The sequence below is a fragment of the Hordeum vulgare genome, chromosome 3H (genome assembly GCF_904849725.1).
Source record: "Hordeum vulgare subsp. vulgare chromosome 3H, MorexV3_pseudomolecules_assembly, whole genome shotgun sequence".
Lineage (NCBI taxonomy): Eukaryota > Viridiplantae > Streptophyta > Magnoliopsida > Poales > Poaceae > Hordeum > Hordeum vulgare.
In genome coordinates, this window is record NC_058520.1 from 359,761,960 (window position 1) to 359,775,589 (window position 13,630).

General features: G+C 41.3%; 1 protein-coding gene across 1 annotated transcript; it reads right to left on the bottom strand.

The window, feature by feature from the left end:
* Nucleotides 1–6,289: 6,289 nt before the first annotated feature.
* On the bottom strand, nt 6,290–10,198 carry LOC123443859 (N-alpha-acetyltransferase 50). Its single transcript, XM_045120397.1, has 3 exons — nt 9,850–10,198; nt 9,311–9,433; nt 6,290–6,655 (listed from the first exon to the last, which is right to left on the bottom strand). The coding sequence occupies exons 1-3, from the start codon at nt 10,037–10,039 to the stop codon at nt 6,438–6,440; spliced, it is 531 nt and encodes a 176-aa protein (XP_044976332.1). The 5' UTR covers nt 10,040–10,198; the 3' UTR covers nt 6,290–6,437.
* Nucleotides 10,199–13,630: the final 3,432 nt, after the last annotated feature.

Sequence of the window (13,630 nt, forward strand, 5' to 3'; positions counted from 1 at the left end):
AGCCCTGGCGGTACTACCTCTAGAGAAAGTCTTCGTAAAAAGTCCGACGAAGAACAACCGCTCAGAGAGAGGTACTACAGTCCCGAAGCGGTACTACCGCCCACCCGGAGCGGTACTACCACTCCTAGAGCGGTACTACCGCTAGGGAGCGGTAGTAATAAATTACTACCGCTCTGGGGGCGGTACTACAGCTCCGGGGGCGGTACTACCACTCGCACCAGGAGCGGTACTACCCCTCGATACTGAAACTGCTCTAACTTTCGCATACGGACTCCGAATTCAACGAAACCAAGTTTGTTGGAAAGCTAACGATATGGGCTAAAACAATCTTGATATAAGTATCAATAAGAAGCAAGTGAGGAAAGGCCCATAATAAAATGGTGAGAAGGCTTCTTCGAATAAGACCGAAAAAAACTCCCAACATCAAAAACATCATAGAAGATGTATATGGAGTCCGTTTTCGATGAACTCGAGCTTATCATGAAGATGACCATAAGCTCTAAAACTCACAAAGAGAAACACGAAACAAGAACCAAGAAGTATGATGCAAGGATGCAAATGGTTTGAGCTCTCAACGAACGATACAATCAAGCTACTCACTTGAGAGCCCCCCCTTGACAGTACGGCAATCTATCCTAAAACAGAAAACCTATCAAGGGCAAAACTATACCTTGCACCTCGTCCTCTTGAGCTAGATGATGATGATCTTGGCTTCCTCAAGATGGACCACCTTTCTTGATTGCGTTGTCTTGATGAAGACTAGTTGATTGCTCCCTCATACTCACTATGGGTGAGCCACTCTTCAGCATATCTTCACAAGTCCATTGCCACCACAATGGACGGCAAGCTTCAAGCATGATATATTCGTGTTGATCCACTTGAACTTGCACACCCCAATCTTGATGACGATCACCACTTGACGTCATCCTTCATGGGTTGTATGAGATCTTCCTTTTGACGCAAGCCCATGAAAACACACCTAACCCCCACATAGAACTCTCACGAAGACCATGGGTTAGTACACAAAACACGTAATGGACAATGCTTACCATACCATGGGATCACTTGATCCCTCTCGGTACATCTTGTACGCTTTGTGTGTTTATCATCTTGATTTACTCTTTGTCTGACGATCTTGATCAACCTTGTGTCTCTATGACCATTCTTTGGATAATACATTGAATACCATCTTGGTCATCATATAAACTCCTTGAACCCAACAGATGGACTTCAAGAAGTGCCTATGGACAAATCCTATAAATATAACTTAAGGCAACCATTAGTCCATAGGAATTGTCATCAATTACCAAAACCACATATGGAGAAATATTCTCTAACACCGTGGATACTGATGAGGATTCGGATGCGGCTTAGGATGAGGGCATTCCAGAGTCACATTTGCCTTCCTCTGCCAAGCCATCTTGGGCCAAGAAGCTCCAGGACCGGAATGCAGATTTTTTTTGCATGCTGGCAAAGGGGCAGTATATGACTCATGTTGCTCAGAAGGAGAGCTGTCAGCACGACAAGCTGATTCCGAGGAAGCTCGACGTGCACTTCTCCAGTGGGTGTGAGCAAGACATTACTCCTGAAGTTGCTTGGATGGAAAAGAAGAATCTTCAGTGGGTGAGTCGGATGAGGAGGCTCATGAGGAGTCTGATGGTTGATTCCTCTACATTTCGAGCTACCACCTCTGTCTTAGGTGACCTCTGTGCCTTTTTGGTGTCCTGATGCCAAAAGGAGAGAGAGAGTGTAGGATTTGCGAGTTTCTTCGTTTTCTGTGTCGCTTTGTTCGTTGAACTTTCGTTGCTACTTTGGTTGGTTTTGTTTTGTGTGTGAGACCAGGAGACGTCATACTCTATCATGGTGAGACACATATGCTATCACTCCTCTATCTTTATTGTCTCATTATTATCCAGTATGTTAGTAGCTCGTGAGTCTAATTATTATGTGCCCTTATCTTCATGCTCACATGCTATGCCTTGCTTCCATGCTTAGTGTTTATTCAGTTTGTTGCAAGCAATGCCTCATCTATAAAATCTAGGGGGTGCTTTTCCTATCTAAAGTATGCACACATCCAGGGGGAGCTTGTCTCTAGATTATAGATTTTGGGTTTGCATACGTTATTTTTATATCCTTCAGTGAAAATCATGTATTGTCGTCAGTCCACCAAAAAGGGGGAGATTATTAGGGCATATTTCTTCCTAAGTGGTTTTGGTGATTGACGACAATGCATGTGCAGACTAATCGTGTGCATTAAGCATTTCAGATAATTCATGACTAGGCACAAGACGATTCGGTGCCCCTCGGAGTCTTTCAAAGACAGTTGCTTTCTGCGTTTCTCTTTGGTGGTTTTGAGTCGTAGGAAAGCCGTACTATTAAGAGGGGGTTCGCTTCAGAAAGGTTAGGGTGGAATCGACACGTCCACATTTCTATTGCACCACCTTTCCCTTACTTCAGTGGAGCTCCAGCATGTTTCTCCCTGTCTGTGGAAAAGGACCAGTGGTACTACCGCTGGCACATCGGTAGTATCGCTCTCTGGGCGGTAGTGGTTTTTTACTACCGCTCCCTCGGAATTCTTTCGCAACCTCAGCCTCTGCGGTGGTAGGCATGGTAGTAACTTTTTACTATCATGGTTGGTGAACCTACCGTGCGGTAGTACCGCTCCTAGCAGCGGTAGTACCATTCCTAGCAATGGTAGTACCGCTCTGCTCGGGCTGTAAGTGGGGGTAAGGGTTGGATTCTTTCCCCCACTATATAAAGGGGTCTTATTTCTCTGGAAGTGTACCTCTTACCTCCCCAAGCTCCATTGTTTCTCCAAAGCTCATTTCCGCCCGATCTCCCTCCCTAGCCAATCAAACTTGTTGATTTCCTAAGGATTGGTTGAGAAGGCCCTCATCTACATTTCCACCAAGAGATATTTGATTCCCCCACTAATCCCTTGTGAATCTTGTTGCTCTTGGGTGTTTGAGCACCCTAGACGGTCGAGGTCATCTCGGAGCCACATTCCATTGTGGTAAGCTTCGTGGTCTTGTTGGGAGCCTCCAAGCTTTGTGTGGAGTTTGCCCCAACCTTGTTTGTAAAGGTCCAGTCGCCGCCTTCAAGGGCACCACTAGTGGAATCACGGCATCTCGCATTTTGTGAGGGCGTGAGGAGAATACGGTGGCCCTAGTGGCTTCTTGGGGTGCATTGTGCCTCCGCACCGCTCCAAGGGAGACATACTACCTGTCAAAGGGAAGGAACTTTGGTAACACATCCTCGTCTGCATCGGTTCCACTTGTGCTTATTTCTTACCTTTACTTTGTCCTTATTATTGTTGTGGTATATTTCTCGCTTGCATTAGTAGTTGTTGTTAGCATCATATAGGTTGGTCACCTAGTTTATCTTTCTAGAGAACCTTTTTGTTGCTAACCCTAATTTGTTAAGAAGAGCTAAAAATTGGTAGTTGCCTATTCACCCCCCCCCCTCTAGTCAACTATATTGATCCTTTCACACCTCAAGACCAGCGTGTTGTAGCATTTCGGACTAAGACGTTGGTGACATCGGAGGACGACCACGATGCGATGCAGATGGTGGTTAGGGCGACGATGACAAGAGATCTTTCAAGACCCATCGTTCTTGATGAAGACGATGAGGACGAGGTCGAAGAAAAGAAGAAAGCTACGACAGAGGAGGCGGTCGAAGACAAGAAGAAAGTTATGCTCCATGCCGCTAGAAGCGCCTCCAAGGTCGTCGTGGCTCAGATAGGTGCTTGTAAGTTTGTTTTACCCCAAATTGTTAAAAAGGACCATATGAACCCTAGAATCCATTAATACTGCATAGTTGTATTCTAGGGTTCATCGGTTGTGTTTCCCGCCAACCAATCCCCAACCGCCGATGTGTTTAATCCCTTCCCTAATGCTCCAATTGTGTGTGTAAATCAAATCTACCATGACTCAAAAGTAGTAAATCGAGAGAAGGGATAAGACCTTACCGCCATTGGCAATGTGATAGTCAATCCAATGCTCACCGCCGCGTAAGATCGCCTTGTAGTCAGTCGCTCCGGTGCTTGCCGTCGCCGGTGTGAGTGAGGAATGTGGGAGAAGCGATGAGGGAAGGAAGCTGAGGGTAATTTATGTCGCGGCTTCGAGAAATAACACGACGCCTCGAGCCCACATCCACGCATGCAACCACCCATGCCCATGTACCTCGGGTTGCAGCGCTCGGTCTTGGCTTTGAAAAACGGTTGATTCGGTCGTCCCCGTGGATGCAGGCCCAGAGGTGCTTTAAGTTCCGTATGGGCCAACTTTTTGATGTGAGACGGCTAACCAAACATGGAAAAAACATCCTCATGGGCCTGGTTGGGCCTAATGCAGGCTACCAAACACGTCCTTTGACTATCTCTTGAACCCAAAATCAGGAAATAATGTTGATCGTCAATCATGTCCACCTCTTGTCAATCATGTCCACCTCTTGCCGTCGCGGACTAATGATAGCAAACCCTATTGAAAAAAGAAAACCTTAGCTGCATAGTGCTCCAATACGTATATATAACACATTATATGTATGAACCTCAAGGATTAAATTACATAAAATATGCGAAGATAGTGTTGCAACATTTGGTTGAAATTCTCCGAAAATATATATGGACTATAAGAAATGGTTGATCAAAATTATTTTATCTTGTGTAAAAATTCACAAGTAATTACATAAATGGATGCACTTTTATTCAAACGAGAAACTTTAATGAAGCAAGAGCATGCATGGAAGATCTAAATCATAAATGGATACACCTTTATTACAACGAGAAACTCTAATGGATGCATTTTTATTCAAGCAAGAAACTCTAATGAAGCAAGAGCATGCATGGAAGATCTAAATCTTAAATGGATACACCTTTATTACAACGAGAAACTCCAATGGAGCAATCATCCATGGAAGTAGAATAAATGAAATGTGTGTAAAGATAATACATGTGGCAAGTACGGACGCAGCTTCAGTGACTTGCTGAAGCCAAGTCTCATTGTAACTTAGCCCCCTCTATCAGCCATCCGATATAGATCCGACGTACCTGATTGATTCAAATTCTAAATAATTTTTTTAAAATTGTTCAAAAAAATCTGAAATTTTTCCAATAAATCATAAATGTTTCGTTTTGTATTCTGTGAAAATTTCAGTCCATTTGAATGTGTTGATTGTGATTAAATAGCCTTTTAAGGACAAATAAATAAATATTGTTTATTCATAAGTGGTACATTCAAATGGACTGAAATTTTCACAGAATACAAAACGAAATATTTATGATTTATTAGATTTTTTTAACACTTATAAAAAAATTGTTTAGAATTTAAATCAATCTGTTACGTCGGATCTATATCAAACGGTTGATAGAGGGGGCTAAGTTACAGTGAGACTTAGCTTGAGCAAGTCACTGAAGCTGCGTCCGGCAAGTACATGGCTTACTATGTTTTTAATTATTACTCCCTCCGTCCCTAAATATAAGTCTATTTAAAGGTTCTACAAAAAGACTACATATGGATATATAAGTCTATTTAAAGGTTCTACAAAAAGACTACATATGGATATATATAGACATATTTTAAAGTATAGATTAATTTATTTTGCTCCCTATGCAGTCTCTTTGTGAAATCTTTAAAAAGACTTATATTTAAGAACAAAGGGAGTAAAAACTTCTAGATAGTACACATGGTAGAATCTAATTTAATTGATACGAAATCAAATGATCAGTAATGCTTGGACTTGCCACCTTGAACGTCTTGAGTTCATCCAAGGTACATATTCAAATTTATTCATGCTGTATATAGAAATTTATTCAGATTGAATTTATATTTAGAAAGTATCCCCACAGTAGGCGATGCCACTTCTCATTGGGTTGATGTGATGTCCTTGGGCCTTAATTGCCCCATCAGTGTGGTGATGCGGGCAAGACCATATATAATTTAACTTAGTAACAACAAAAGTAATCAACATTTTTAAAACAATTCAATAAAAAAGGGCTAAATTTACACGAACGAAAAACTGATTTGATCACAAACTAACCTATGTCAGAATTAAAGTAACACATGCCAGAGCGAGCAGGCAGAGAGACAAACGTTGGGATTTCGAAACCTAAGTAACTACAACATTGAAAAAAGAAACCCAAGTAACTACAACCTTGCTCCAGTAACAGGTCAAAGGAGCAAGATTGAAATTGGCAACTGCACCATACAGATTTTTTTTTTTGGAAACAGCGCACCACATATCCAGAATAAGTAGTTTAGGCAGGCACTCAAGTTACTGGAGCAAGGTGGGATAAAGAACACAATCAATGTAAAAATGATGTCTCAGCGATGCAGCCAAGGTAATCTCGTGTTCTCAAAGTAATGTTAAACCTCAACGAAAATGAAGAACAAACTGTAACAAGATCACAACTCTGTCACAAGAGCAGGGACGGTGTCTGCTCATTTGTTTGTAGCAGCCTGGACGATAAATTTGGTAAGAACATAGCAATCTGGTGGAGTGATGTTCGTATAGTAATTATGTATCGTCTCTGTTATTTCGAAACCAAACTTCTTGTAGAAAGCAATGGCATCGTCGTTGTTTGTCTGAACGTGTAAGTATATCTCCGAGATGTTCCGCTTCACACAGAGATCAAAAACATGGTTCAGCAGCTTTGTTCCTGTGTCAAAATAAAATAAAATAAAATAAAAATTTAAGGCAGCACAGATCATATTATTGCTACCTCTTAAAAGCAGCTCCTGTTGTTGCCAAAAACAAACTTATTCTGTTCTCTTCTGTTCGTAAAAAGTAGTCCAAAAGAGCAAAAGTATACAAGGTGTATTTCAATCCCAAGAAGTTTACAACAAATTGATAGTATTTCATATTCATTCAACTATCATTCATTCTTTTGAGCAGTAGCAGTACCAAAGAAGTTGATAAACCTTTTTTTTTATCAAACATCAAGTTCCCAATAGTTCTAAGATCATATGAACATTCCCCAAGCTCAAAATTCTTGACAGCATATGCTGTGAAATGAGGCCAGATTATATTTAAAATTGAATTCTGTGAACTCCTGAAATTCTCATTTACCATCAATGCAGTCGTATTAACAACAGGATACTATCTTAGCAGCCAATAGTGCAAGTGTGGGAAATGGTGTAGCCTAACATTTAGAGGACTATGAAACTATAAACAAACAACAAGTTATGAATAACTGCTAAGCTAACCAGATGTGCTACCCGGTCACTGGGAGCAGAATGGGTGTACTAACTTACTATCATCTGATAGTACAACCAATGGGGTGGTGATCTAAAAGAAGCATGACAGGGCAGCGATTGCTCAAAGAAAGTATGACGTGGCAGCCCATGATGTTTTATTGCACGATGATCTATAACATTATTCTTACTGGACTTAGAGGTCACAGGTATTTCACCTGGATACAAAAGAGCAATCTAGCGTGCACATGTGTAAACAACTTAACATGGACTAAAGTAAGAATGAGTGGCAACATTGCCGGCCTATTATTTTTCACTGGTTTTCCTGTGCTGATACAGGTTATCTTTCAAAACTTGCATTAGATAAACAGCTATGATGATTATTTATAAGCAAGATTTATAGAATAATATTGGTACATACTTAAATCATTTCCATGAGGTATTTTAGAACAAGAAGTTTAGCATTTAGACATCACAAAAGGACATACCATATCCTAGAGGACATACCATGGTAAGAGTATTATTGCACTTTAATTTCATGAGCACATATGGCACAATCACTACAAACAATCCTCAACACCACCGAAGTTTAAATGTGTAATGCATTTTGTGGCGACCCACCCCCTTCATAACTTTATAACACTTATTAAGGCGTATGGCAAGGCGACTTCATAGACACACCCTAACCTGCTCTGACAGCAAGTTAAATCACCCATTACAACCAATTTACTAGCACAGTGCTTCCTTAATGTTCCCATGGGAATAAGACTAACCCAATGCATACTCAAATGTCAAAATGCAACAAAACATGCTACGTAAGCAACAAAACTTTTCAGAAACCTAGTACGATCAGTTGATTCTTGGAGGAGCAGATTCAAGGTTGACTTTGTTTTGGTTTATTAACCGATAGAGCAAAAGCTGACCTACGGCCAGCTATTCTCTGTGTTGTAAACTCTCTTAACTAGCTTGCAATACTCCTTGTCTTGTGATTTGGCTGCCAGCTGCCAGGGCCTGCACTTATTACCTTTTGATTGTAACCTTCCTAGATGGCGCAGGCTCTGTTAGAGTGCACGCACATGGGGTGGGGTGGGGTGGGGGGGGGGGGGCACAGAGAGCAGAACAGAGTAGCGAGTACAAGTTGTAGTAGAAGGTAGGGGAGGGAGAGGACAAGCTGGAGAAGACTCAGGGGAGGGAGAGGACAAGCTGGCTGCCTCAAAGAGAAGAAGCATAACTGCTGCTGGGAATGCCGCACCCACACAGACCTGGAAGCACCGAAGCTCTGCAAACAGGATGGCACAAGGAGGTGCCGCCCCAAGCCAGAACCAGAATTTTTCTGCTCCACTCTCACCTCATCCCGTCCCCCTCTCCATGCCAGCTTTTCCTTCGCGGCCCGTTCTACGTAATTCAAGGAAGAAGGCCCAAGGTTTTCTGCCCACTGCTAAATCCACACCCCTGCTTTTCCCCTCCCGCTCCTGCTTGTCCTTCCCGTGTGTGCCTGCTCAGAAAGCATATGGCATTGAAAATCGGTTTAAGGTGATGCCTGCCTCATCAATTGGACACCATAGCCCTATGGTGGACGCACAAGCAACTTCTATTGCGAGGGTCAATGTGCTTGGTCTGGAGGATTGCTGCCGCAGTATTATTGACATTATGGCAGTGACATATCGACAGATTAAAAACTTTGGGCACCATGACCTCACATGATTCCAATTGAGATGGTGGCAGAAGCATGATCAATCATCGTTCATTGCTTGAGTGAAAGATACTCCCTCCGTTCCTAAATATAAGTCTTTTTAGATATTTCACTAGGAGACTACGTAAGGAGCAAAATGAGTAAATGTACACTCTAAAGTATGTCTATATACATCCGTGTGTAGTCTTTTAGTGAAACATCTAAAAAGACTTATATTTAGGAACGGAGGAAGTAGGTTGCAAGATAAAACGCAATGCAGTACCTACAACTATTCAACAAACAACAATTACATTTTGATTCACAATTTCAGCAATCAGGTAAGGAGATGCAGACGTTCTCTTTCTTGTGAGGCATATCTAGATCTCACGCCCAACAAGGTGATCTCTTCACATAAACAAAAAATAATTTAGGTAGGGAAAATTCTCACCAAGGCCAAGACCACGGTAGGGCGCCAATACACCCAGAGTCATGATATAAACACGGACCACCCCTCCTTCCTTCTTCTCCAGGCGACAAGCGATTGCTCCAACACATATATCACTATAGTAAGCTACAAACACATAAAGGAAGAATGAACAGTCAGACAACAGCAGCAGAAGCATGTTTTCTCATAGACGGAATCAGCCAAACCCAGCAGACGAATCAATATAACAGCGAATCCGGGAAACATCCCCAACACAATACCCTACCCACACCCTCCAAGATCTTCTATGGCCAAATAAATTATTTTTACAGATCAAATCCACATTCGCCTTTGCACGTCTCCATTCCAAAATCTAAGTTGTAATGGTGGTCTCTTCCCCAATCTGGTAGCAAGATCCGAGAACTGAAATAGATACAATCCCAATCCCAATCCCAATCCCAATCCCAACAGAATAGAAGACCGGAAGAGGTAGGGAACCGGTCCCGGCGGCGCGAGGTAGGGATTAGAACAAGATTGGAAGAGATGGATGGGAGCGCGCTCACCGAGCTTGGAGAAGTCCTTGGAGGCGATGGCGTCCTGGTAGTATTTGTCGTTGTAGCGGACGGGGAAGAGCGCCATGTTGAGCTTCTTGAGCTGCATCACGTTCTTGTCCCGCAGGCCGTCCAGGGACGTCCGGGCGACGCCGCTGCTCTTCTCGTTGCTCCCAGCTGCCTCTCCTTCCCCAGCGCCCATCGTCCAAGCCCTATCGCCCTCGCCCTCGCCTTCGCTCTCTTCGTCGCCTCTCTCGAGACTCGAAAGTTTGCGTGCGATGCGACCACGGCGGCGGGTGCGATTCGCGACGAAAACCCTTCCGCTTTCGACACTTCTTCCCGTTCTCGCTGACCCGTGGGGCCTACGGCGTTCTCCCCGACCACGGCTGGTGGGCTAGAAGCCAACGGCCTTTAGCTTGCGTGCCCTTGCAAGTTGCAACTAATCCCGCCTAGCCCCTGCGCAAAGTTTCTTTTTTTTTTCTCTTCTCTTCTTATCTTACCTTACCTACTAATAAAGCAAATATTGCTTCTACCGTACGTCATTCAAATTGCCCCTAAAGTTCACTAAAATTACCCACCAATGCCACTGATAAGTCAAAAAAAACGTTTCAAACAGGAAAATCTCTGGACTGGGCCGGCCCATGTAGGCACCTCCTATATTACGCTTTGGGCATTGCAAGAAGATGCAGCACACCAGTTTGGGTCGGCCCATGCGTGGGTGCCTGTTCTTTTTGGTTTAGTTTTTTTATTTTTCTTTTCAGTTCCATTTTGTTTTTGTACTTTAAATAATTTAGAACTTCAAATAAATTTTCTAAATTTAAAGAAACAGATAATTACGAAATAAAATATTCAAAAAACATTAAAAAATTGAGAATTCAAAAACTACTCTGGAGTTTTGAAAAATGTTTGCATATAGAAAAAAATGTTTAAATTTTGACAAAATATCCATAAAATAAGAAATTCAATGATTTTAAACAAAAGTCCGTTTAAAAATCTTAAAAACAGTTTGTGCCTCTGTTTTTAGTCTGTTTTTTATTTTATTTTTTCCGTTCCATTTTTTAATTTAAATAATTTAGAACTTTGAATTTTTTTTGCAATTTATAAAACTGAGAATTTTGAATTTTTTTTTGAAGAAAACATAAAATGTTTGTGAATTCAAAAAATGCTCTGGGTTTTTGTAAAAATATTCGCATATTCAGAAAAATGTTCATAATTTTAAGAAAAATGTTGGTGAAAACAACAAAAGTCCATGATTTTCAAAAACAAACTGTGTATTATTTTTTGAGTGCAATTGAAAAAAATGTTTGCTCATTCAAAAAATGTTCATGCATTTTAAGAAATGTCGTAAACAATTTAAGACATAATATGATCAGCATTATTGGAGATTTAATTGTTTTTCTCCCGTTGCAACGCACGGGCCCTTTTGCTAGTCTCTACCTATTAATAGAGCACCGATCGCTTTTGCCGTACGTCGTGAATATTTTGCAAATAAGTCTCTGTCTTTTCAAGTAATTAACCCGCCGTCCCTCTTTAAGTGACTAACCAGGAAAACGTTTCGTTTTTAAAAAAGAACTTTGCGTTTTGGAGTATTCCATTTGAGAACCTTCTCTTAAGATAAGGTTTCGTTTTTGTGTAGGGAGCGGCCACGGCAGGGAAGCGGCGCTGTGCTCGGACGCCGCATCAGGCGGTGACACGGAGGTGGGAGGGGCACGCGGAGACTTCGCCATGACCCACTGCGGCGCAGGCTTGGAGAGGGCGGCAGCCATGGCGGGGAGCCGGTGTAGCGCTCGGGCTCGGGCTCCACATCAGTCGACGACAACAAGGCGAGAGGAGCGCGCGAAGACGATCAGGGTCAAGGAGTTCGCCGGCTTCAAAGGCAGGGACCACGGCGACGCAGGCTTGTAGGGGCGGCGTCCATTGCGGGAAGCCGGCCGTGAGGCCTGAGCTCGGGCGCTGCATCACGCGGCAGCTACGAGATGGGAGGTGCGTCCCCTAGAAAATATTCGTTGGTGCCTGAGCACACCTGATCTGAACAAAGGTTGAGAACCAATATGCATCATGTGCTACTGGCCATTGTGATGATCAAATCCATTCATGGTGCTCATAACGCGAATCACATGTTGATACTTGAGACACTGGATCTAGCCATCAGACATGCTTTCGCTGAAGATGTGGCCCATGTGCGGCAACAGACAGATTAACTGTTTTAGTCTGCATGTGATGGCAGTAATTGGGCTTCATATAGCTCCAGCTTGCAAGGTTTCACCACATGAACCAACAATGCAATCTTCAGATCATGGATTATTTGGAGATTCAAATAATATGCAACTTTTGGCAATTATATCGACTGTAATGATTTCTATAGGTATTTGGTATTCTATACAACACAACTGCGAATATGAAATTAATTTGACACCTTCTTGTCTTTTGTGATTTTTAGCAGGATTATGTAAGTATTGCTCGGTTGATTTCACTCCACAAATTGATACTACAAAGTTCACAAATATCAATGGGTGCATACCAATAGTTCTTTAGATGAAATTGGCAAACTGTATAAGTTTGTAAAATACAATTATTTTAGATATGTTCATATCAGTGTACTGTATATTTACCTCTATGTTGGTGCTACAGTATGAGTTTACATTTTACATGTTAAAATAACCCATGTTGATTGCTGCAAAGCTAGCCATCATATTTTCTTAATCGAGACAGTATTGAAAAAGATATACACCAGTTACAGGTTAAAATATTTGATGCTAAGTTGCAAGAAAACATACCAATTTTAAAATAGATTTATTATTTTGTACTATTTGAGTTATTGAGTTTTCCTTAAAAATGAAACTAAAATAATTACAGCTACCATAACAATGATCTTTCTTACATCATTTCCTTTAAATCTCCTCCCCCCCCCTTAAAGGATGGAGTTAATTTTTAGATTTTATACAAAAAGAAGATCCGTTGATTAAGGAACCACTATTTTTAATTTCGATGAATCTACCCTTCTAAAATACATAGTATATAACAAAGGATATATGATGCTGAATTAACTGTTTATTTTTTTCTTTTTCGTATTACACAGCCGTGATGATATTATAGCCATGTGGCTATAATAAGTTTTTTTTAATCCTTTTCTAAAACCAAACTGTTGTATTCTCCTTTTTCAGTGTACTCCCTCTATGAACTACATATGGACTAAATAGATGAACAAAGACTTAAAATACGTCTACGTACATCCAAATCAGAAAAAAAAAGTTATAGTATCTTATTGTAGTGATATGAAGGAGTACCTTTGGTTCTAGGAACTGTAGGTGCTATCTATGCTCCATTTTCTTATTTTTAAAGCATTAGTCTGTTTAGGGATGTGAAGCTGCGGTATTCCTTTCTTCCTTTTTAACCCTATGTACTTAAATTACTTTTGCTTACCGTGCAATACATGTGTTATACATAACTACTCTTTTCATCTCAAAATAATTGATTCAACTTTGTATTAACTTCATACTAAAATTAGTATAAAGTTGAGTCACTTATTTCGTGACAGAGGGGGTACATATTAGTACCTGCATATGAAATGAATAGCCAAATGTTTAATTTGATAGGTGTTCCAAAAACTAAATAAAAAATATGCAGCCTAAATTAGTGGACGTGGTCTTGAATCATGGTTATTGGGTTAAGAGTGTGTTTTCTTTTTCTCTCGTTGCAACGCACGGGCTCTTTTGCTAGTTTTAGGAAAGCTTTATTTATTGACAACATCTAAAATAAGTTTTATTGACAAACAAATGACCGATAGTTTAAG

Coding starts and splice junctions, on each gene's coding strand:
- LOC123443859 (XM_045120397.1), bottom strand. CDS start 10,039: ATGGGCGCTGGGGAAGGAGAGGCAGCTGGGAGCAACGAGAAGAGCAGC. Junction 9,434..9,849: donor CAAGGACTTCTCCAAGCTCG/GTGAGCGCGCTC, acceptor ATGTGTTTGTAG/CTTACTATAGTGATATATGT. Junction 6,656..9,310: donor CTACCGTGGTCTTGGCCTTG/GTGAGAATTTTC, acceptor ATTTTGACACAG/GAACAAAGCTGCTGAACCAT.